Source organism: Chelmon rostratus, chromosome 3 (genome assembly GCF_017976325.1).
Source record: "Chelmon rostratus isolate fCheRos1 chromosome 3, fCheRos1.pri, whole genome shotgun sequence".
NCBI classification, from domain to species: domain Eukaryota; kingdom Metazoa; phylum Chordata; class Actinopteri; order Chaetodontiformes; family Chaetodontidae; genus Chelmon; species Chelmon rostratus.
Genome location: NC_055660.1, coordinates 19,173,704 through 19,199,107, shown reverse-complemented (window position 1 = coordinate 19,199,107; position 25,404 = coordinate 19,173,704). Strand labels below are relative to the sequence as shown.

General features: G+C 41.9%; 1 protein-coding gene across 1 annotated transcript in view; it reads left to right on the top strand.

Annotated features, from left to right (window-relative positions):
* The window catches only part of evi5l (ecotropic viral integration site 5 like), a 41,317-nt gene that overhangs the window by 7,325 nt on the left and 8,588 nt on the right, over positions 1 to 25,404 (top strand). The window contains exons 2-16 of the mRNA XM_041966371.1: positions 3,935 to 4,320; positions 8,822 to 9,011; positions 9,856 to 10,080; positions 11,067 to 11,141; positions 11,328 to 11,453; positions 11,610 to 11,753; positions 11,878 to 11,967; positions 12,851 to 12,948; positions 13,194 to 13,254; positions 13,381 to 13,434; positions 15,093 to 15,233; positions 21,034 to 21,150; positions 22,444 to 22,584; positions 22,675 to 22,851; positions 24,823 to 24,969. Of these exons, the coding sequence (XP_041822305.1) occupies positions 4,079 to 4,320; positions 8,822 to 9,011; positions 9,856 to 10,080; positions 11,067 to 11,141; positions 11,328 to 11,453; positions 11,610 to 11,753; positions 11,878 to 11,967; positions 12,851 to 12,948; positions 13,194 to 13,254; positions 13,381 to 13,434; positions 15,093 to 15,233; positions 21,034 to 21,150; positions 22,444 to 22,584; positions 22,675 to 22,851; positions 24,823 to 24,969 (2,028 nt within the window). The 5' untranslated portion in view covers positions 3,935 to 4,078. The remainder of the gene's footprint in view (positions 1 to 3,934; positions 4,321 to 8,821; positions 9,012 to 9,855; positions 10,081 to 11,066; positions 11,142 to 11,327; positions 11,454 to 11,609; positions 11,754 to 11,877; positions 11,968 to 12,850; positions 12,949 to 13,193; positions 13,255 to 13,380; positions 13,435 to 15,092; positions 15,234 to 21,033; positions 21,151 to 22,443; positions 22,585 to 22,674; positions 22,852 to 24,822; positions 24,970 to 25,404) is intronic.

The following is a 25,404-nucleotide window of genomic DNA, read 5'->3' as shown; positions in this document are numbered from 1 at the left end:
GGACGAGACCAGGCGCAGACTCCACACAATAACAGTTTTTGCAACAAAAACAAAATGGTGAGTCTATCTGTCACATGCACATACTGAGGGGGAAACATGAACATGGACGTACCAAGCAAGGACATGTCAGTGCACAACAGTGCTGGACAGTAACCTTTAATGTAGTGCACGCGCGCACACACACACACACACATATTTAACAGGCTTGGCGACACAATTTTAAATGGATTACAATGTAAGCCCTTCCAACCTGCCTTTATCTCTCAGTCCTCTGCAGTTTTTCCCAAGTACACAATGACATTAAAGCGAGCCTGCTGTCATATACAGAGCAACAGCCAAACTCAGAAAATCTGGCTTGTTTTGCTTTGTCAGAGACCTTCACAATGTCCTTCCATTAACCAGAGGGAGAGAGAGAGAGAGAGAGAGAGAGAGACATAGAGAGAGAGAGAGTCAGAGAGAGAGGGGAAAAGCTCCCACTTAAGCACCACTCTGTTGCATGACTCACACCTTTTACAGTGTGGCCACAGTGACACAGCTGAATAGCCCTTGGTAGTGCTGAAACCTCTCTGAAGAAGCCCTTCTTTTGTTTTCATGTCGCTAACAGGCTTATGCTTTAAGATGTTTCCATTGCACTTGTGGAGTTTAAAAAAAAATGCAATTCAGCAACCAGACATGGCTTAATACCAGTGACATCTTTAATCCTTATTAATGAGTCCAGATTCCTGTCCCACTAGAATCTCAGGTTTTTTGCACCAAATGTAAATTACGGTAGTGTTTAAAAGCTGCAAAGCTGTGGTAAACAAATGTTGTTCTGGCAGTTAACGCCGTAATATGGATGCAAGCTCTTGGTGGGAGTTCCTGTAGTCGTCAGTGCTCTGTGCAGGTAGATAGAGATAGATAGATAGATAGATAGATAGATAGATAGATAGATAGATACGTTATGTATCTCCAAGGAGAAATTTGCAAGGTAGCGAACCTTCATGCACAGGAAACATTGTGCCGTGTAGTCCATCCCGAGTAGTCACACCTCCAACAAGCTTCATAAATAAGACCAGTTTGAGGGAGGCCTTTTTGTTATTGATTTTCAAGTGAAGATGTAAGGTATGGTGAGAATGGTTTGCTCAGGGATGAACCGCTTGGCAGTAACAGCTGCCAGAGAAGATTTGATTCGATTACATTAGGACTCAGTTAATGCAGTGAAGTGCTATGATTAATAAAATTATAAGCTTTCGTCCAGTTTCACCAATTTTTTTCTGGAATGTTGAGGGCCAAATTGCAAGCTCTCACAAGCAATGCGATGATTGGTAAAATTCACATTGATTGTTGCAAATTATTACAAATTCCTCCATTGATCATATCGTGATTCTCTGTGTCACTAATAGTTACATTTTCCTGAATTCAAGAGGATGGTTGTGGAAGCTGGGTAAATAATTCTCCAATCAATCAGGTTCAATCCTTCATTTAGTCCCCTCAACGATCATTTAAACTGTGTGCATCTTTCTGAAACTCATGTGGTGAAGCAGCAGTGAGTGAGGGCTCTGTCCAGAGAGACGGCCTAATTAACTTTATATTGTTTCTCTGTCTTGTGCCTTTGATTTAAAGTATCACAGAGCGGCCAGGAGGGTGAACACGAGCCTGCTGCCTGCTTTGTCGCTCTACTCTCACTCACCGAAGGGTTTCTTTGAATCTGAGAAGAAGAGGCAGGCTGACATTGTCAGTTCTCGGGTTGTTGCAGTCACAAAGACGTGGTTTATCCTTACCAGATTAACCTGAGCAAATATAAAGTGTCTGGGAAAATCTGTTCTTTTCCTGGTGGAATTACTTTGATATGAAAAGGACGTTATTTCAGATCTGTCTTTTGAGCGAACCCTTTTACAAATTGGTCTCATTGGCTTGTTAATGGCTCTTTTGATTGGGCTGGTTTCTGTGCATGAATGTGGTCCTTGTCTCTTCCCCATGTAGTGTTTTCCCTCTTCAGACTGTTATTATGCTCCTCTCCTCTCTCCTCTCCTCTCCTGCAGGCTATTTTTCTACTCTCCTTGTTTTGTGGTGTATGTCTGCATCATATGGTTCAAAAATGATTGCACAGGCCACTGTATGTTTCTCTCAACCTTCATGGTTCATTACACGACCAAAATCAATTCTTAATTCCATTGTTTTTGAGTTTTCTAATATAACGACAGTCATATTTGGTATTTGTGAGTATGCTGACTATGAATACAGTAGTTTGTGTATGTTCTGGATTTTGTATCTGGGGTGTCTGTTGTCTACCTCTGCATTTACTTTATTACTGAGTTATTATTAGCTTCTCTGTGTGTGTGTGTGTGTGTGTGTGTGTGTGTGTGTGTGTGTGTGTGTGTGCGTGCCTAGAAGTAATTACCTTAGGGCTCCCCCAGCAAAAGAGATGCCATCCATAATGCAGAGGAGGGAGAGTCGGGCAGTAGACAGAGCAATACCGTGGCCTTTTGGCACATTTTCTCCACTGGCCAATTGCAACTGTTCCTCTGGTGCCTCTGTGATTGCTATCTGCAGCACAGAAAGAGAAAGAAGCACAGTTCCCTATTCTGCTTCTCTGGTAAGAAGCTTTAGTAACTGCTTTATGCAGCACAACAACCAAGCTCTTGGATGTTTGTTTTCCTCTGGCATGTGTGAAATATTCCCACTGCCCTCTAATATTCAGCTCTCTATCTCATACATGTATTTGTAAAGCGGTGAGAGAAAGCAAATCACCGGGGTCTAGATGAGCCGTCTAACATTAGCAAGTTAAATGTTGCACTCAAGACACAAATGCCTATCCTTTGTGCGCCCTTAACTAATGAAACTTGGAAAACACACACACACACACACACACACACACACAACGTTGTTTTTTAGATCTTTAAAAAAGATTTTATTCAGAACGCCCTCAGCCCAAACTCAACCGTTCAATTATCAATTTTCCGCTGTTTCGTCCTCGGTGTGAACTCATGCCTGCAAGAGAAGGGAAGCAAGTGAACGCTCCCCAGACTCTTCTGTTTCTTGCCAGTGGCTCCAGCTCTTTATTAGGTCTGTGACACCTGCCTTATCTATCGATCATAGCAGTTTTCTTTACATGTTGCTAGGCGTCACTGGGCAACCGTCTGTCTTAGTGTGAAGAAAAACAGATCTGTGTTCAGTGACGGGCTGTGATGTTCTCAGTCAGGATGATGTCATTACAGTGACTAAGGGCCGCTGCTTCTAAGCGGTTACTTGAGCCAGGGTGTGGAGAGCCATTATTGGCATCGTCATGTGGATCGGAGCAGTATGACCGGTGTACTTGTGTTCAGTCCGATAAACCAAACATAACCTCTGACATGACAGCCTCCTCCCAGTTTTCAAAATGAATGCACAAACTGCAAATGTAAAGGACGCGGATGTTTGTTCATGGTGAGGACTATGAAGTCTCCCTCATTTGTTTGACTTGTTTGTGCGTTGGATGTGTGCACCAAAACACCAGAACAATATTGCTTTAATCATCACAGTGTAATCTTGATATCAGTGTGTTTTCAGGGTCACATAGCAATGGAACTTGTTTCATCCCATTTAAGTAAAGAGAGTTGTCTACCATTGCAAAATCACCTCATTTTCAATAATATGTGTTTAAGGTGAAGTGTGTTTTTCTCTATGCTTTTTTCTGTTTGATGTTGTTAATTTTTTATCTTTGCTTTTAGACTGCTGGTCAGACAAAACGACAGATTTGAAGACATTAATCTAAAGCTCGGAATAGTGATGGGCTAAATACATTTTAATTCATTCATTGCAGTCTGACTGTTATTTTAAAGATAGAACTTAAAAGGGTCAAATATATCATGCTGTTGAAAACATATTTGTCTTGTTAGTTTTGGTGATGACATGTTGACTCGTTAATTATTTGAGGTCAGCCATTTCCATTCAGCTCTTTCTGCATCCTTGACAGGTTTAAAGATCTCTGATCATATCGGGTCCAGGGCCAGCTGGAAGGCCGATCAGGCGACAGCCAGGCTCACTTAGGAAGGCGACCAACAGTGAGACCGCAACCACACCCACGCTGCTTCACCCATCCCACTCTGTCATCACCGCCATGTCTATACCCAGCGGCAGCCCAGAGAGAGAGGGCTGTAGTGTTGCTCTCCCTCAGCTAGAGTGCCCTTCTTCCCCTCCCGGCATGGATCCAGACCCCCCGTCAACGGGCAGCCCAGTGCTCAGCCCAGACTCATCTTCCCATGATGCAGTGCTGTCAGCACCGGCGGCCTCTCCGGCAGACTCGGAGAACCTGAGTCCTGATGAACTGGAGCTGCTGGCCAAACTGGAGGAGCAGAACAGGTGAGAGCTCTCCTCCCACATTTGTATTAACTTTTCAAGCCATAATGTTCACTTACTGTGTTTGTTACAACACATACTGTGCTGATCTTTGCCATGATAGTGTATAGTGTTATAACTCAATGAGTAAAACTGTTAAAATGTGTAATTCATATATGGGGCCTCTAGAATTACCACCTCACAGTTGTGTGTTTCTGCCAACCAGTCAAGTCACCACTTGGGGTCACAGGGAACTTGACCTTTGACTTTTGACCCCTAAAATCTAATCAGTTCGTTCTTGAGTGTAAGTGAACATTTATGCCGATTTTTAAGAAATTCCCACAAGGCGTTCCTGAGATATTGTGTTCATGGTGGATAGTTAACCCAAAACATTATGCCCACTGCTGTCGCAGGCCTAGAGGCGTAATAATAAGTTTGAGTGTGGTTCCCATCCTAATAGGGCTGTCGTCCAGGAAGAGGAGATACCCTGGTGAAATATATTGTCTGGATGGCAGTTGCTGGATTTCCTCCAACCAGAACCATTGTTAAGTGCCTTGGCATAGAACTCATTAAGGAAAGCAGCCGGTTTACTCTGGTGAATTCACTTTAAAGCCTGTCACACACACCTGATCACCCAAACACTATACTCCTTTGATCAGGATCACTTGCAGCCACACCTTAGAGAAGTTTTTCAGCAGTTATGAAAACACTCCACACAGTTAGAGTCTCAATGACAAGCCTCGCCTAACTACGATGAAACTGGGCTTGGAGACCAGGATGAGTCGAGGGAGAAGGTGATTTGACAGAAAGTGGAGAGGCAAGTGTGCCGTCAGCAGACGGCCACCAGGGAGCACATTACTGTTCACTTGGCTGTCAGTGCAGCTGGTGCAAATGTCCCTTCCCTCATCATTTATCCCCGCTGCCTTCCCAGTGTGGCGTATGCTTTGGATGATCCAAGAAACAGCCTGTATGGGTACTCTGATAAGGTATACATGACCATTGAGCTCTTTATGAAATTGCTGGACAATTTAATTAAACGCCCCAGAAGAATGCCCCTCGGTCACAGTAATGGATCAGCATGAAGCTCAATGTGCCTGCCCTGTAATTGATACCTGCAGAGCTAACCAAATCGAGATTCTGCTGCCCCCCCCCCCACCCTTTTACAGGGTTCTGGAAGCCTGCCTTTGTCTACCTGTATATAAAATAACACAAGGAAAGATAGTTGATGTATGAATTAAAACCTCTTGTTTAAACAAGAACACAAAATCAAGAATATAGGTGAAAGAACGGAAAAACAGCTCAAGTTAAAAATGGACTCACAGTCTGACTTCACATGCAGAAGTGCAGAAAATTATGGATGAAGGTAGCGTTTAAAACAGTGTCTAATTAATGAGGTGGAACGTAATTAGCACTTCATGATAGGAGATGAAAAATACAATCTCTATGGGCCGTTTGGAAAATTAAGATAGTGATGCAGGTTGTCAGCAAACTAGAAAGCTCTTCATGATGCTGAAATTTGAAAAGTTTCAACAGGAACATGGAAGAGTGTGAGCTGTGATCACAGACAGAAATGTGTTCAGCATAAAACACCAAATACAATACAGTACATAGCAACCACTAATTAGCAGTCGATGAAAATGAACTGAGTGTTGTCAAACACCCAGGAAATCCCACGTTTTCAAGAATACATGAAAATATTAGAAATTGGTATTTGTGACACTTTAAGTGAAAATCGAAGTCTGAGTAGGTTGAGATTAAGATAAAGTGTGTGTAGCCCTATGACAAAAAGTATAGAGATGGATAGCAGAGAAGTCAGTTATGCAACAGGACGAGAAAGTTTTCCACTGAACCATCTCTAATCCAATTAGACTGCAGCCTCTGACCTCAATTAAACGATGAAACTAAATGTTTTACAGTCACCTTTCAAGCCCACAAGGTGTGACAGTTTGATACTCAAATAAAGGATTTTGGGTGCTGTGGTCACACTGGCTTGTTCAGGTGCGTCAGTGTCACTGTCATTGTCAAGGTGTGTATGCACCCAGTCCAGTGTGAAGGGATTTGTGTAAAATGACCACAAGACAATTTGACCTAGAATCACAAGTCTGTGCGCCCTTCATGTGGAAGAAATACACTGGGTAACAGAAAATGGGTATGTAGGTTAGTGTTTTAGAAAACACTGAACAGGTGGGCATTGGGCACCAAGTGAATTCACACTTTTCCTTTTAAAACATTTCTAAATGTGAGAAGAGAGAAGGACTAGAATTAGGTCATCAATTAAAAAGAGAAATACACAGGTGTTGTCATCCCAGATGAAAAGAAAAATGGTTAAAAAAAGAGCATTAATCTGGCTCTGTATCTGGAGATTAACGATACCGTATCACCCAGCACTTGTCATACAGTATATAGCCTGCAGTATCTTTGTAATGATATCACAGCTAACGCTCTAAATATATAGTCTCAATCAAAACTGTGAAGATTTTACTCTCTTTCAGAGTTATATCTTCACATTACCAGTATGACTTCCTGTTGTCTGCCACTGTCTCTCCATCAGAGCAGAGCCCTAAGAAATCTGTTTTATTTGTTCCCAAATTCCATTTTCATTTGTCTGAATTCTGTGTTTTATAATTTAAGCACATTTTGTCATCAGACAGAGAACAATCGTGGTAGACAAATAAATCTCAACAATTCAGTGAGAAAATATTCCAAATGTGTTCAATATCAATGACATTTGTTTTATCAAACCGCTCCACTGCAGGACAGCCTCCATACGCAGCTCGAACACACTAAATGGGTCTGACAGAGGTTACTCTCATACTGGCAGCACTGCTCCTTGTGTTCAAAACTTGACCAAAAAAAGATGTAGCTTTTACATTTTCTCCAACAGAAAATGTCTCTGCACATACTGTACAGCCACAGAGTGATTCAATGAACTCGCTTCTCACATCTGCCGATGTGACTGACTCTTTAGAGAGTTTGCTGAAGTGATGAGCTCTTTCTGGCGCGCCGCCTCCCTCAGAGGACTTCTTCAACATGACTCTGTGTGTGTGTTGGTGTGTGACACCAGAACATAGCAGCACAGCTTTTGTCTATTAATTTAACTTGAATGGTAAAATGTTAGGAACAAACCTGATATTAATATATATTGCATTCACATTTTGACAATTTCCACAATATTCTGCCTTTTATTTTTTGCATCGCAGAACTCATCGGGTACTACGTCAGAGGAACGCCTCAGTCACTAAACCTAATAACCTTTAATTATTATTGGACAGTAAAACACATAAATGTGCCCGGGATGTGACTGTATGTACTGATTGTTTTATCTGTTCGGGATCTGTTTCCTCAAGGATAGCATCTGAAAATATAATTATCTGATTTCCCTGTTCAAGGGTTGAGTTTATTCCCTGTGTCAGGTTAAAGTTTAATCCCACAAAAGTAAGAGCACCAAATTCTCTGTGGGAAATGTCTCTATAATTTGATTAGATGTTGTTAAGCCCAGCTGGGTCTTTATAGTCACTTTCAAAAGAAAGAAAGAGTAGCATTATAAGTGCAAGGAGCCACATACTGTACAATAATTCATCCAGCCATCACACGTTTCAGCAGATGAGTCAAAGTGCAAGACGCAGGTGTCCAGTGACTTCAAATAATCAGAGATTTGGGGGCAAAGTGGGACTGAATCTAACACCCTCAGGGTAAAGAGCAGTCTCTTTAATCACATCATCCCCAAAGGAGGAACATAAGAAGATATTTAAAGGAACAGATCAACATTTTGGGAAATGTGCTTATTTGCTCTCTTGCACAAAGTTAGATGAGAAGATCGATACAGCTCTCACAACCCCAAATGAAGCTACAGCCAGCAGTGGGTTTGCCTAGTTTAGCATAAAGAATCGAGGAACAGCAACAGCCAGCCTCACTCCGTCAACCAAAAAAGGCAACAAAATCAGCCGAGCAGCACCGGTAAACCTCTCAATTAACATATTTTATCTTTATTACACAGTAATGTGCTTTATATTTAATCTGCACAAGAACCGGGGTGTAAAAATAACAAGTGACTTAGTAGCTAAGTAGGCCGCTGGCTTCTGAACATTTTCATCTCAAGACCAAAATTACAAACATACTTTATTATTATTTCTGTACAAATGGAATATATACACGGTCATGTACGCAGTTAGAAATGTGACCCACAGATACTCCACCAGGCTCCTTGTTCACAAAATGAACTTATTGTTCTGTATGTCATTCAAATGTCTTACTGCAAATGAGATGTGGCCTTTTTTTTATTATTTTAAATAAACTCTGTCTCTGCAAGGTTGTCCACAGACTGTACTGATCCTCACGATGTCACAGTCTGCCTCAATGTCACGTCCGCCTGCCACGATTCCCAACGCGCATCTTAGCTCTCCAGTCTGTCCACCATCTTGTATAAGACAAACATGCTGTGCCGTGCAATCATGTGCCTTTTTCCCTCAGAAATAATCAATTGCAATTTGAGCTTCCTATCCTCATAAACTGTCTCTTCATGCAGGTTGCTGGAGGCTGATTCCAAGTCCATGCGCTCAATGAGCGGTTCGCGGCGCAACAGCGGCTCCTCCCTGGTGTCCAGCTCCTCGGCCTCCTCCAATCTGTCTCACCTGGAGGAGGACACCTGGATCCTTTGGGGCCGCATCGTCAATGAGTGGGAAGAGTGGAGACGCAAGAAGGACAAACTCCTGAAGGTGGGGCTCGGGGACTGGAGATGGAAAATGAGAGATTATGTTGTCATATGCAGCGTTTTCCTCAGAATGAGTCATTGAATATAATTTAAAAAATGAGAACATCAATAAGAAGATTATCAGCCTCCTCATTTTATTCTTACATATTGTTGATCAGGTTTCACAGGAAGTTTACTGGGTTGGTGCAAAACAGAAAGAGGGCCCTGTAAATCCCTGACTCATTGCACCTTTTATGCAGAGGCTGGTTGGCCGTCTGTATCCACACGCAGACTTTGTCACTGGTCTGTTTTTATCTATGAAGTCACAGCATGTGTCCTTTTTTAGCTGTGCACATGTGTGTGTCAGTAGCTCACGGTTTATTTTTGCAGACATTCCCTTAAAACTGAACAGAATTTCTGAAGAAAAACCTTCCTGATTAATCTGTTGCCATGTGTTAACACAGTAGTTTTAAGCTGCACTGGACCGATACTCCTCTCTCCCCTCCTGTCCTCTCTGTGTCTCTCTGTGTCCTCTGTGACAAGAAGAGAAAACCCAGGGGAAGACAAGATGGATGAAGGGACAGGACAGCAAAATGAGTCAGGGCAACATGACACTGGCTGCCTGCAAACTCAGACGCAAAACAAAAAAAAGCTTAGAGTCATAGGGTAGAATCGTTCCTGTATGTGTGTATGTATGAGTGGCTGCAGTTATGATCCTCGTAAATATGTCTGTTCATCTCACCGTAATTGATTCCTCTCATCTCATCTGTCTGCTCTTTGCTCTTCAAGAGATGCTTAAAATGATTCCCCTCACCACATAAAGGAAAGACGTATTAATCCTCTTTAATGTCTCGCTCTTTGCCCTCCAGGAGTTGATCAGAAAGGGCATCCCTCATCATTTCCGGGCCATCGTCTGGCAGCTGTTGGGCAACGCCACGGACATGCCGGTGAAGAACCAGTACTCTGAGCTGCTAAAGATGTCGTCCCCCTGCGAGAAGCTCATCCGCAGAGACATCGCCCGCACCTACCCCGAGCACGAGTTCTTCAAAGGCCAGGACAGCCTGGGGCAGGAAGTCCTCTTCAACGTCATGAAGGTGAGCACTGCGGCGTTTCACGTCACCTCAAGGTCTGAACTCCTCGGTCTTGATAGATGGCCTCATGAAAAGATGAGACGCTGTGCCTTTGGAATAGTGTGTGTGTGTGTGTGTGTTGGACTGCGGGGTATGCTCTTTTAAATGTGCCATGCATTCACAACATGAGTGGCTATGTGGTTGTTGCTCAGTTGATGTTCATGTAGTCTGAAATCACGTACAGTTCTGCTCCTCTGATAATGGTTGTAGAGAAGTCAACACAGTTACCGATCAGCCGTCCTGCTGTCCTATATGTAAGTGTAGTCTTGTCAGGGACCTTTGTCATTCCTTATTTTTCTACCAACTCACAACTGTTTCCTATCTAATAAAGGCAATGATAATAATGTATATATTTTCTTTTATTGTCACAGTCTTCCTCTTCGCTGCCTTTGTTTCTTTGTGCGTTGATGGCAACAACTGTCAGTTAACAGAAACATGAAGAATGTTTATTTTTCTTCCTGCATGTCATGCGCCTGCACAATACAAACAAAATGGCACCTACTTATAAATACATTCATCCATAGCATTAATCTGTAATGGGTTCCTTGTAATATGTCCCTTATTTCTTTGATTAAGGAAAAAAATGCTGTCACGATTTCCCAGAGTCCAAGATGATTTTTTTTTTTTTTGACCAAGAAGCCAAAACCTAAAGATGTTGAATTTGCAATAATATAAATCAGAGAAAATCTTTATATTTGAAAGACTGGAACAGTATACAGTATGTTTTTGTGGTTTTGCTTGATAAATTTGACCAAATGAAGTTTGACAAAAATGTGGAGATTTGTTGTTCACAACCGTGGATCAAGTAGCTCACAGCCTGGATGTTCGTTCAGGATTACAGATGTAATCTGTGCTGCGCTGTTTGAATACAGCACACAGCAAATGTAATGTGTGTGTGTGTGTGTGTGTGTGTGTGTGTGTGTGTGTGTGTGTGTTTGTGTGTTTTTCAGGCATATTCTCTGGTGGATCGAGAGGTCGGCTACTGCCAAGGCAGCGCATTCATCGTTGGGCTGCTGCTCATGCAGGTAATGATCAGAGACTTCAGGTAAATTATCCATTATAGATCCATAATTAGGATATTTTCTCAGTCTCAGCACATTATGTCTGAGCGTCATTATAATCAGTCCCACTAGATTTCCTTGTTGAGCATAAGTCATGTCTAATTAATTCTTAATGAGGGAACTTTGCTCACCCCTCTCCCCTCCTCCCAGATGCCCGAGGAGGAGGCGTTTTGTGTGTTTGTGCGTCTGATGCAGGAGTACCGTCTGAGGGAGCTGTTCAAACCCAGCATGGCAGAGCTGGGCCTCTGCATCTACCAGTTTGAGTATCTGCTACAGGTAAAGAGGAAGTGTGTCAGCAAACAGGAGGCTTGCAGTGCAACGGTCATCCACAGGGGGGCAGCAAATCATTCACTTATCTCTCCAGCACATCACTGTGTCTTTTTGACTATAGTTATTCCAGGCTTAAAATCTTCCTCTTTTTTGTAATTGTAGGAGCAGCTTCCAGAGCTGAACGTCCATTTTCGATCCCAGAGTTTCCACACATCCATGTATGCTTCATCCTGGTTCCTCACCCTTTTCCTCACCTTCCTCCCTCTGCCTGTCGCCACACGTATCTTTGATATTTTCATGTATGAGGTAGGAAATATTAGGAATGTGTGTTTTTAAGAATCTGAAGATGTATTTGATGTGTTTGACTGTGTATATTCAGTTCTTTTATTTCAGCTGTGCACATATAATGAAATATGAGACCTGTCTGCAGGGCCTAGAGATTATCTTTCGTGTGGGCCTGGCCATCCTGCAGTACAACCAGACTGACCTCATTCAGCTGGACATGGAGGGCATGTCACAGGTAGAAGCTGCAGCTTTAAACCGCTTGTTGCATGCATTTTTTTTGTACCGATTCAGCCACAATTCAAAGGCTGCATGTCCCATTTTCCCTTTTGCACACGAGCTTCCTGAACTAGAGATCTGAACAGCAGACATGCTTCGCTCTGTCACATTAATTCAAAACAGAAACCAAAACCAGGCCTCATTTGATGATCTCTGATGGTGTTAACGATAATGCAGGAGAGAATCAACTCCGGGGAAAAAACATGTTTGCTTCTCCTTAGTAAAAACCCACAAACCTGTGTTTTGGATCTTGATTTGCATTTATTGTATCCGAATTAGAGACAAAATCTACGAAAAAAATCAAAGGTTAGACTTCTGAGATTTTCAGGCTGGAGTAATATACACAATAAAATATGGCTGCAACTACCAATAATTGTTATTTTCATCACTGATTAATCTGTTGATTATTCACTTGATTAGTTGAATATTCTAAAATTAAATCGTGAAAAAAAATGTGAAAAATGGATATTATAGTTTCTAAAAGCCCAGGGTGGGTTCTTCACGTTCCTTGTTTTATATAACCAACAGTCCAAACCTGCAAGTCCTGACTTTATTATCATATATGACAAAGAAAAGCAGCAAATCTTCACATTTTAGGAGATGGAATGAGAGAATTTGGGCATTTTTGATCATGTCTCATCTCAGTTTAAGTATAATTTGAACTCAAAATAAAATAATCTGCATTAACGTCATAGCTCTAAAAATGCATTAGGTGTTGCCTCACTACTAACGTTGGGCTTTAGCTGCTCTTCAATAACGTGTCTGTCTGCATCTTCATAAAATATGAATGAGCATTTCTCTCTTGCGCTCTCTAATCTTGTGTTTCCCTCGGGGTCTGCCAGCATTTCCAGAAGGTGATCCCCCACCAGTTTGACAGCTGCCCAGACAAGCTGATCCTCAGGGCCTACCAGGTTAAATACAACCCCAAGAGGATGAAGAAGTAAGAGCGCTCATTACTCACTAACGCCTAGTGAGGCTCTAGACGGGCTTCATGTGGCCCAGTAGGATTTATTCTTCTGTCTGACTAATGCTGAGGTTTTTGCACTGATCTTTGCCTTTTAAGCATTAGGATTAGAATAGACCACCAATCAATGAAGCACAGCAGCCAAGTTCTTTAAAAAGTAAAATAAATGTCAAGGTAGCATTGCATAATCCTCTGTCGTTCTTCTTTATTTTTTTTATCAGACTTGAGAAAGAATATACCACAATCAAGAACAAAGAAATGGAGGAACAAATTGAGATCAAGGTGTGTCTGTGTTTATGTATTTGTGTACAATGTGGATATCACAATAAATGCTTTATTAGTAGGATTTATAGAATAAATACGTATACGTATAACTGGTCTTTACCTCTCTCTCCTGTCTCTGCTCAGAGGTTACGCACAGAAAACAGGCTGCTGAAGCAGAGGATCGAGACTCTGGAGAAGGTAAGAGATAGCCTTTGATTCCATCTAATCTAAACGGCCAAATAAATCTGGTTTATGCAGCATCATTGAGACAAATCAGCCAGATTGCTCAGCAGAGGACTCTTCACGTTTGGATCAGACCTGGTTAAACACTGTGAGGAGATAATGCTGTGGGTTTGAATTCCTGGTCTCATTTTCTGCTGTTGCTCTTCTCCTGAGGAGCTTGTTCTTGTTGCGTGTGTTTGTGTTTCTGTGGATCCCTTCCTTTCCTTTCACTCCTCCAGCACTCTGCTATGAAGAGACGCTACAGTTTTTAATCTTGTCCTCCTCTCTGAAATGCTTTTTTTTTCTCAGTGATCGCACCGCTGCCTCTGTTTTCATCACAAACTTCTCTACATTTGTTTTGATTGATTGACTCCTCAACCTGTGATCCCGTTTCTTTCTTCTCCTGGAATTTCCTCTTGCGTTTTGTGGTGGTTTATCCTCCCTGGTGTCCCGCTGTCTTTCACTTTCTCTTCATCTCTTTTTTCGTCCTCTTGTTCCTCTACTTCGCTGCGCTGTAGGAGAGTGCTGCTCTGGCAGACAGACTGATACAGGTAGAGTACTGCAAACCACTTTCCTGCTGACCTCACTGTCCTCTGCCCTCCTCACACCTCCCTCCTCCTCCTCTTTCTGCTCTCCTGCACTGCTTCTCTACCTCTTATTAACAGTAACCACCCAAAAGCGCATGAAAGATATTTTTTATGTTGTATATCTGTTCGGTCCACAAGACTGTCCCGTAATCCCTGAATGCACGTACTGTTTATCCACGATGGACGTTCTAATATGAGGTTGTACAATCCCTGCACGTGGCATGTAAAACTTTATTTTTATCATTATTATCACAAGATTTTTGTTGTAAATACTCATAGTTTACCAAAATATGAATGAAATGACCAGTTTAGTTTGACAGTTTGGGAAATGTGTTTATTTGCTTTGTTGCAGGGAGTTAGATAAGAAGACTCTCATGTCTGCTCGCTAAATATGAAACTACTGCCAGAAGACTGTTAGTTTAGATTAGCAAAAACCATTGGCAGTAAGGGGAACCAGCTAGCCTAGATCTGTCCAGTGGTAAAAAAAATCTACCTACCTCTAGAGCTCACGAATTAACATGTTAACTTGTTTGTTTAATTTGTACGAAAACCAAATTATAAAAACGACATGTTGTGGTTTTACAGGAGGGTATGTGTCGGAATATTGCTTAGTTGTCAGACTTGTCATTTTTACACTTCAGTTTTTCAGTAAATTAAACAAAAGAGATATAGCGTGTTAATTAGAGAGCTTCAGAGGTGTTGGTGGTCAGATTTTGTTACCTTCAGACAGAGCTGGGCTCGCTGTTTCCCCTGTTTTCAGTCTTTATGCTAATTCAGCTAACCAGCTGCTAGCCATAGCTTTAGTGTTTAAAGGAAAAACATGAGTGGTATCAATCCTCCCCAGCTAATAAGCCTGTTTCCCAAAATGTCAAAATAACCATTTGTTTAAGCGCTATGCACCTTGTATCAAAGTTCCCCTCATGTAATGATGTTGCATTCCCTGGATGCCCAGAATTAACGTCCCTGCATTGATGTGTTGTCTGCATCTTAAAGTTTAAACTGCACAGCTGATGTTGACCCCCTTCCTGCTCTGGCCTGCTGTTCCAGGGTCAGGTGACGAGGGCACAGGAGGCAGAGGAGAACTACGTGATCAAGAGGGAGCTGGCGGTGGTGAGGCAGCAGTGCAACACAGCCAGCGAGAGCCTCGAGAAAGCACAGGACACCATCAGAGAGCTGCAGCAACAGAAGGTGAACACCAACCCAAAGTCTGTGCACAAGCGCTGTTGTAGCAACAGAAACGACTGTTCCAACACAGAAGACGGCGGCAGGCCAAGTGTCATTTTCCCACACGTGTGTTGAACAATAAGCAGAAGCAGTTAGTCCACTTTTCTCAGTTGAATCATTTATTTGGTAATGCTTCATTAGGTCAAGAGATCGGATCCGATTTCACAATCAGTACACTGAGGGAAATCAAAATCAATCTTTTATGTGCAAAATCTTAATTATAGTTCCTGATTCAGTTCATACAAGTTTGGAGCACTGATAGTGTGGAAGTGTTTGCAAAACCCATTTTCCAGTCTTAACTGCTTCCAGGACTAGTTTGACTTTTTGGGAAAGTTGCATATTTGCTTTGTTTTAAGAGTTAAATGAGATTGATGCTTTGTTAAATGTAAAGCTACAGCCAGCAGGGCAGGCACTTAGCTTAGCTTAGCATGAAGACTGGAAACAGGGGGAAAACACAAGCTCTAGTCTTTATGCTAAGCTAACATAACTGTTAGCTATAGCTCAAGATTGGTGTCAGTTACCTCAGGGAATTTTGGAAAGAAAGCAAATATATGTATTTCTCAAAATGTTGAACCACTACTTTTACATTTAACACCATGCTGACGTTTGCCCAAGAAAGGTCGTGGCTTTCCTGAAAGATGTCAAGTCATCTCACGGCACGGAGTCAGCCTTAGGTCAGATTTACAGCAGCCTGTGTTTGACTTGAATGAAGTAATTGCAACACCGATTATCTCAAGACTTAAGTGGAAATTTGTATGCAACACAAGCCACCAAAACACAAGACCTGTTTCACAACCTGACTACAAGGAAGGTGTGTTTCTCATGACAGCAACAGATATATACAGATTGTATCAAAGTTTGTTTCTTCTTGAACTGTTTGACGTGTAGTATGAGCATTTTCATCGGGATTATCAGTATTGACATACTACTGTTAGGAACTGACTCATTTACAACATTTACTTTCTGGAATGGACCGTTCAATCAATTTTTCCATTCCACAGAAATAATAAAATAACAGAGAGAGTATCTTGAAAAGTAATTATAAGTAAAATATTCTGTATATGTTCATCTGTATTTCCCAGAGCCCAAAGTGACGTCTTCAGATTGCTTCTTTTGTCCAAGCAAACAGTCCAAAACCCAAAGCTTCTTCATTTATAATCATAAATGACAAGGAAAAGCACCAAATTCTTACATTTAAGACGCTGGAACCAGCAAATCAACGATTTATTGATTATCAAAATATTTGTCAGTTAATCTATTAATCTCAATTAATCGACTAATCGTTGCAGCTCCACAGAGGATGATAAAAACATTCAATGAAACTACCCAAACCACAAATTTGTAATGTTTTCGCATCTTGAAAATAAGCGAAACTTGAAACAAGTGAGTCGTAAGATGATTTAGGATGCAGTTTGTCAAATTTCTGTGGCAGCTACGATACATTTAACAAATGCGTAGACTGCACTTCCTTCCATTCATTCGACAACATCATTGTTTACTAACCAGTGTTCTTCTTCCCTGACTCTTTGTGGTGCATTATCACCACCTGCAGTCTCACAGATCAACCATGTACATTGTCTCACCAGCATTCGTTTGCAGGAAAGCAAAAAAAAAAAAAAAAAAAAAAAATGGACCCACAAATAGAAACATTGCTCTAAAGGTCAAAAACTCCACAGGGAGACTTTTAGACTTTTAATATATTCTAAAAATATATTCAGTTTGATATCTGTCCGTGTAATACAGTTAATTGAATTATTTCTATAGTAACTGCTTATGTTGCATTTTATTTCACCAACTCTGTGCTTCGTCTACATCAATAAGCAACCACAGTGTCAGTGGCATATATTCAAACCTAACCACATCAGGAACAGCACACCCAGGCTGGCAGCACCGCCACTGTGCAGCACTAATGATACTTTTTGTTCACATGTAAAAATCAACTCTGAGTGATTATTTACTATTACACCAAAACATGAGCCTGGCTCTGGTTTTTCTTTCCTGCATTTTAATTTGTGTTTATTTTAATTACAAAGAAGAGAATCACACAATCATGTTTCCATAGGAAGCTCAGAGGAAATGAGTAATTTACTCATGAACTAACCCTGCAGAGCTCAGCCCCCCATGACTTTTTTTTTTTTTTTTTTTTTTTTTTTTTTGCTGAATTTAAAATGAAACAACTCTTACAGCCCTGATTGGAATGCTGTGTAAAACATGAATGAAACAAAATGTGATCATTGCTGATCCTCTTTGAAGTATATGTATTTGAAAACAGTACAAAGACAATATATTTAACGTTATATTATATTTAACTTCATTTATTCTTGTAGATATCTGCTTGTTCTGAATTTGATGCAGCAACATATTTCAAACAAGTTGTGACAGGAGCAACAAAAGACTGGGAAAGTTGTGGAACGCTCCAAAAACACCTGTTTGGATCATTCCACAGGTAAACAGGTTGATTGGTAACAGGTGATAGTATCATGATTGGGTATGAAAGGAGCATCCTGGAAAGGCTCAGTTGTTCATAAGCAAGGATGGAGCGAGGTTCACCACTTTGTGAACACATGATTGTATAAAGGATATTAATACATGAGCTCATGAATACTTCATAAAACCATTGTTGGTAAACACTTTTTGTGTGCAAATGATTGTATTCTGTTTTTATTTATGTTTTACACAGCGTCCCATGTTTTGGGGAATTGGGTTGTAGGTTATACTGCTTTCTTTCACTTGAATTGTCAGATGTTTACATACATACATATATATATATATATATATATATATACCCGAAAAATATTTTCACCCAACATGGATGTGACCACCCTCAAAATCTTTAAACACCCTGAACCTCTTAAACCTCATCATAACCATTTCAGTTGAAATCCAGCATGCTGGAGAAGAGCCTAAACAATGTGAAACTTACAGCTGTCTGAATACATATGAATACAATGCATTTGGCCCGATAAAGACATCAAAGGTTGAAAGAGCTGCATCATCCTTTTATTATGTGTCGCGCCAGCGACAGCCATGGCTGGAGGCATTATGTTTTCAGGTTGTCCATACGTCCGTCCCACAACACCTGAAGGGAATTTCTTCAAATTCGGCAGAATTGTTCACTTGGACTCAAGGATGAATTGATTAGGTTTTGGTGGTCAAAGGTCACCGTGACCACACACAGCATGTTTTTGGCCATAACTCCAGAATTCATATGCTAATTATGACACACAAATGTCTCACAGGATAGAAAAATAAAGCAAAAGAATTGTCAAAGAATCTGCGGGAAAAGGTAATTGAACTGTATAAAACAGGAAAGGGATATAAAAAGATATCCAAGGATCTGAAAATGCCTATCAGCAGTGTTCAGACATTAGTTAAGAAGTGGAAACTGAGGGGTTCTGTTGAAACCAAACCACGGTCAGGTAGACCAACAAAAATTTCAGCCACAGCTGCCAGAAAAATTGCTCGGGATGCAAAAAAAGCCCTCAAATAACTTCGGCTGAAATACAGGAGTCTCTGAAAAAAGCTGGCGTGGCTGTTTCAAGACGCACATTAAGGAGGCACTTGAACAAAAATGGGCTCTATGGTCGAGTCGCCAGAAGAAAGCCCTTTCTACGCAAATGCCACAAAGCATCCCGCTTACAATATGCCAAACAGCACAGAGACAAGCCTCAAAACGTCTGGAACAAAGTCATTTGGAGTGATGAGACCAAAATTGAACTTTTTAGCCACAACCATAAACGCTACATTTGGAGAGGAGTAAACAAGGCCTATAACGAGAAGTACACAATCCCTGCTGTGAAACACGGAGGTGGATCGCTGATGTTTTGGGGATGTGTGAGCTACAGAGGCACAGGAAACTTGGTAAAATTAATGGCAAGATAAATGCAGCATGTTATCAGAAAATGCTGGAGGAAAACTTGCACTCATCAGCCCGGAAGCTGCGCATGAGACGTACTTGGACGTTCCAACATGACAACAATCCAAAGCACAAGGCCAAGTCTACCTGTCAGGGGCTACAACAGAATAAAGTAAAGGTTCTGGAGGGGCCATCTCAGTCTCCTGACCTCAATATCATTGAGACACTCTGGGGAGATCTCAAACGTGCAGTTCATACAAGGCAGCCCAAGAATTTACAGAAGCTGGAGGCGTTTTGCCAAGAAGAATGGGCAGCTTTACCATCTGACAAAAAAAAGACCCTCATCTACAACTACCACAAAAGACTTCAAGCTGTCATTGATGTTAAAGGGGGAACTGGGACTTAAGAACTGGAGTATGTAAACTTTTGATCAGGGTCATTTGAGTAGTTTCTGTTGTCAATATGATTTAAAAAGAGTAAATACAGTTGTTTGATAATAAATGGCTTCACCCAACCACTTACCATGCTTGAAAAAAAAGTTTTTGTGTTATCATTCATATTCTATGCAAAATGACCAAGAAATCATAAATTCTGCCAGGGTATGTAAACTTATGAGCACAACTGTATAGTGAAAATCTTCCATTTGACCAAAAAAGACACTTAACGCCTTTTGTAAAACCCAATCAAATTCTTCATGACATATATTATATGAGTTTGGACAAGCATGGATCTAAACTGCAACGTGACTTATCGGTGCTTTTTACACAGGATTCACAGTTAAAATCCACAGTCACATCAGCAGCTCACACTCGGCTGTGAGAATATGATGTGTGACAAAATTCAGACATGATACTCCTCTGCCGCGTACATTCACGCAGAATGAAGAGCAAACAAAAGTGATCTAGGTTTTTAAAGATGGGACCTTGGACCACTCGAACTGATGTCATCGTGACGTGTGCTTTAGTCCAGCTTCAACTGCTGGCACCCATCACCCACCAGAGTTCACACACCTCCAGACACTCACAGTCCTCTTTGATAACCAAGACTGAGAAGCCTGAAATGACAAAGCGAGACTCTTTTATGCATACTATGTACTTGCCCAATTTCAAGCTTTTTGTATTTTGCGTAGTAGGAAAAGTATTTTTCCACTCAGCGCTGTCTGCTTTTCTGCTACTCTCACACCCCTTAACTTAATAGTTTCACTTTGATGTGGTGACATAGAAAATGTACCGTGGCTTTCGATTTTCTGAAATAACTTTGAGTCAGTGGGGCAGGAATGATGCTTGACATCAACTTCATTTCGATGATCAGCTAGTTTGAAGTTTATTTACTTTACATGTGTTTATTAAGCAACATTGTTGAGACCTCGTACAAACTTAAAGAAGTGTTTCATCTTGTTCCTGTTGCAGCCGAGCTGCTGGTGATCATGATCAGGGGTTAAAATGGCATATTTGTGTCGGTGCTTTTTATCTGTTGTTACAGAAATGGGGAAAAACTTGTGTTTGCTTTGCTTTGCTGCATGTATGGCTGCACATCTCCTGCAAATTTACTGCTGCCTTACCCAAATGTAGAGGTGTGCAGAAAACATGTTCTCCTTCTTCATGACATTAGTCCACAGAAAAGGGCTGACACGGCACAAAGATTCAACATGTGAATATTTAATTTGCTGTTAGATTTCTCAGCAGAAGAGACGAAAGAAACAAAAAGAGGAAGAGATATAACAGCAGCTTTTGGCACAATTAACACCCACTGAAGTACTGTGCTAATCGTAGCTGAGCTTAACTGAATTAGGAAGTAAAAATCTGTAAACCAACACAATTTCAAGAGACCTGATAAACCAAGGATCAAAGATAGTCCCAATGTCCTGTCATACAGTATACCTGAGTGACCCTGTGATGTTTGTTTCAGTACACAGAGCCGTTTGTGAGCAATCTGCAGACCCAGCTGGAGCAGTCCAGACTGCGCGAGGCCGAGCTGCTGGGAGCACTGAAGGAAATGCAAGACAAGGTCCTGGACCTGGAGAAGGTGTGCAACAGGCGTACATTTTAGTGTGTGAGAGAAAACAGAGTGTGAAACATGAGTGGAGACAGCAGGCGCGTGCAGCTGTGGATGTGTTAAAGATTATCTTATTGCGAGCTAAACTATGAAAGCGTAAGTGTTAGTTCAAGTGATGAGAGGCACGTTTGATGTTTCAAGCCTTCAGTTTTACTTCATAAGGTGAGCTCTGTTTCCCCCGGTGAAGATTTTACTGTAACCTTAAGCTCAAAGCTAGAAAAAGCAAATATGGTCCTGTCATATTTTCTTTCTTCATATTCCTGAAACTCCAGTTTTTTTGTCACTTAAGTTGCTAGCAGCTCTAGCCATGTCTGTCTGTCTGTCTGTCAGTTGGTTTGTTTGCTGGTCCACCACTTTTGTTCAGACTGTAATATCTCCACCATTATTAGATGGATTGACATGGTTTGTTCCAAAAGTTCAGAACAGCAGGTCGGCTCGCACACAGCACTGTGTTACGCATCAGTGCTGGAGGAGATGTAAGCTACAGTTTAACGGTGTGTTGGTGAAGTGGTTAGTAGAGCAATAGTACCTTTTTAACGTGTGAAAATGAAATGCAGCTAGTTATTCACACTTTAGCACATTTGAGAAATATAGGCATAGTTGACGATAGTTGATGCAGCAGCTACAGTTAGCAGCCATCCCTCAGTCTCCTGGCACACTAGCAAGTCGTGACCTGTGATAGATGGTCATTGCAGTTGAAGTAGAGAGGATCAGGAGATGATGAACCTGGAGAGATTTAGGGATTCTTTTTGGAATCTTGCAGACGATCGTTAAAATAGGCACGAAGATCCTCCACTTGGCTTTTAATGCTATCTCTGGGTATAGGTGTGGTTACAGGTTATATGTACTTAAGTGGGTGGTGATGATGGATCTTTCAAGGATACTGAGCAGTTTGGAAAATAGGTCACTGCTGCTCAGTCTGAGCTGTTATTGGCTGCAGAGGAGACACTGCTGTGTGACGTCAGCACAGTCTCATGTACTCATGCTGCTTCCTGTGCATTGTGTTTCTAAAATACAGCTCATGATCTCTAAATTGATTTGCATTGTAGATACTGAACTGTCCAAAAGTGAACTAAAAATCTCTGAATAAATAAACAGTATTTACTCTAATATATAGTAGAAGATTACTGAGCTACAAAAACGGAGTCTTTGAATATGTCAGATTGCAGAAAATCAAGTTGTGATTTTCTTTTTCTCTCTGGGGAACGATCCCCATGCCCCGAATTTTTGGCTTGCATAACACTTCTACGTTTGTCCATCCAGAGGAGCAGTTGCCTGCCTGATGAGAACAATATGGCGGCTCTGCAGGAGGAGGTGAAGCAGATGAAGCTGAGGGAGCTGGAGACGCTGCACTCGTTCAGAGAGATGCAGGACACCGTCACTGAGCTCAACCAGCGCTGGCAGGTAACACGCAAACTGCTGCGGTTTCTCAAAGAGTGCGTGTTCTTGTGCCCCATCTGTGCCATTACACCTGTCCACCCTGTGTGTCTACAGCATCATATGTCCCGTGGCAGCAGCACAGGCGGCGGGGGCGGCCACTGGAAGGAATCGCCGAAGAAGAACGCCATGAACGAGCTGCAGGACAAACTGATGACGGTCAGACTGAGGGAGGCCCAGGCTCAGGCTGAGCTCCGAGAGGTTAAACTCAAAGCCCTGCAGCTGGAGAGCCAGGTCAGACACACTGTACAGTGTATAAACTGTCAGTCATAGAAGGAATACAAACATGGACAGATATGTGGTGCAAACATCAGTGCAGTTTTGTTTCAAGCATTTAAAGGATAACTTTCGTTTTTTACAACCTGGACTTTATTTGTAGCATTAAATACGACCATTTAGACACCCAGACAACTTTGGTGGCATTTGGAGTCGTTTTGAAGAAATTAGCCCCAGAGTGCCCCGCATAATTGGGGCACCCGTGCGTAGCCTCTATAAACGCATAATCTGCGGTGAAACTCGTTCATATTCCAATATTTTGTTAAGATATGCTGGTGCTATTCTCCTCTGAGCCCGTGGTGGCATGTTATCAACATCCAGTGTCTCTAGACAACTACTTCTGACGTGGATGACGTCATTTTCGAGCGCCGCACTGCGAGCAACCAGCCACAATACGGCTAACTCTGTGGCGGTCGGCTAGTTTAGCTGTAGTTTGCCACTGTTATTTTTCACAAAATGGATGAATATTTTTCCGACTCTGAGGTGGTGGACGATGACTTTGTTTACGATGGACGTCCTTACCGTTTTGAGCCGGAGTACACGGACGAGGAGCTCCTTGAAAGGAGGACGAGGAGGCAGAGAGAGGAACAGCTGGCCAAACAACAACAAACGGCTGCGCGTCCACGAGTAGACGGTAACTGGTGGTGTTCTTGTGGACAATGTTCATCAATGTTCAGAGGAGGAATGCCTCTGTTGCTCAGAGTGGGACTTGCAGCCAGGAGATGCGCCTCTGGATGTGTCAATAAACGTCTGTATCACAACACTGAAGGATTTCCGTGCAATGATAAACTTCTGGCAAACAAAACCAAGGCAAATAAACAATCTATACATGTGTGTAAGCTACTTACTCAATTGAAAGTTGTCCATTTGGTCCTGCAGGCTTTGGCTGGATCTTCCAGTTCATTTTAGGGACACGAAAAAACGTCTCGACCACAGCCCGGTTTATCATTGCGCGGAAATCCTCCAGTGTTGTGATACAGACGTTTATTGACACATCCTCCTCTGTTGTCATCGATGAACATTGTCCACAAGAACACCACCAGTTACCGTCTACTCGTGGACGCGCAGCCGTTTGTTGTTGTTTGGCCAGCTGTTGCTCTCTCTGCCTCCTCGTCCTCCTTTCAACGAGCTCCTCGTCCGTGTACTCCGGCTCAAAACGGTAAGGACGCCCATCGTAAACAAAGTCATCGTCCACCACCTCAGAGTCGGAAAAATATTCATCCATTTTGTGAAAAATAACAGTCGCGAACTACAGCTAAACTAGCCGACCGCCGCAGAGTTAGCCGTATTGTGGCTGGTTGCTCGCAGCGCGCGGCGCTCGAAAATGACGTCATCCACGTCAGAAGTAGTTGTCTAGAGACACTGGATGTTGATAACATGCCACCACAGGCTCAGAGGGGAATAGCACCAGCATATCATAACAAAATATTGGAATATGAACGAGTTTCGCCGCAGATTATGCGTTTATAGAGGCTACGCACGGGTGCCCCGATTACTCGCATTATACGGATATACGCGCCGCTCTTCTGTGGCTAATTTCTTCAAAACGACTCCAAATGCCACCAAAGTTGTCTGGGTGTCTAAATGGTCGTATTTAATGCTACAAATAAAGTCCAGGTTGTAAAAAAAAACGAAAGTTATCCTTTAATAGGAACAGTGATGATAAAGTGATCACCCCTGTAGGGTCATGGAGTAAGCAATAGTGACATGTAGAGAAGAAAAATCTTTGAACAAGCATACTGCCGAGCTTTCACTGGCTCAAGCTTCACTGTAAATTAATTTTTTTTGGTATTTGACTGTCAAAATAAGCTAAGATGTCTTACAGTTTATAGATTGAACCATTACTTTAGCAACTCACACAACAATTTATCAACGATGAAAGCAATAATTTGTTGCCTCTCGACTCTCATGTGCCTTTCTTCGGTCTAGAACCAGATCCACAGCAAGCTGATTGGTCGCAATGAGCAGGAACGCTCCGCCCTGCAGGACCGGCTTCAGATGCTGGCCAATCAGAACAAAGCTCTCCAGGCCCAGCTCAACGAGATGAAAAGGAAGCAGGCCGAGTCCGACTGCAAGGTCTGGTTTGAGAAGAGAGAAAAAGAAAAGGAGTTAGCAAGGAAGGAGGGAAGTAACAAGGAGAAAAGGCTGATTGATGGGGAGAGCAACTTTGTCCTGGTCCAGCTTAATGAAATGTAAAAGATAGGAACATATAGTAATGATACGCTTTTAACTGAGTGGAAAAATAACAAGAAATGAAGACGAAGAAGGGATGAAGAGCATAAAAAGAGACAGGGTGTGACAGAGAAGGATGGAAAGAGGAAGGGAGGACCAGGTTTTGTAGAGCAAAAATAGAAAATGTTTCAGGAAAAATGGATGAGAAATGAGTCAGACTATAAATCCAGGATTCATGTCCAGAAAAGGAGGACAGATGCGATGAAGCAGGACAGAAATGTAAATGAAGGAACTGAGACGGTTTATGAAATCCCGTCTGTCATTGTCATCCAGCTATTA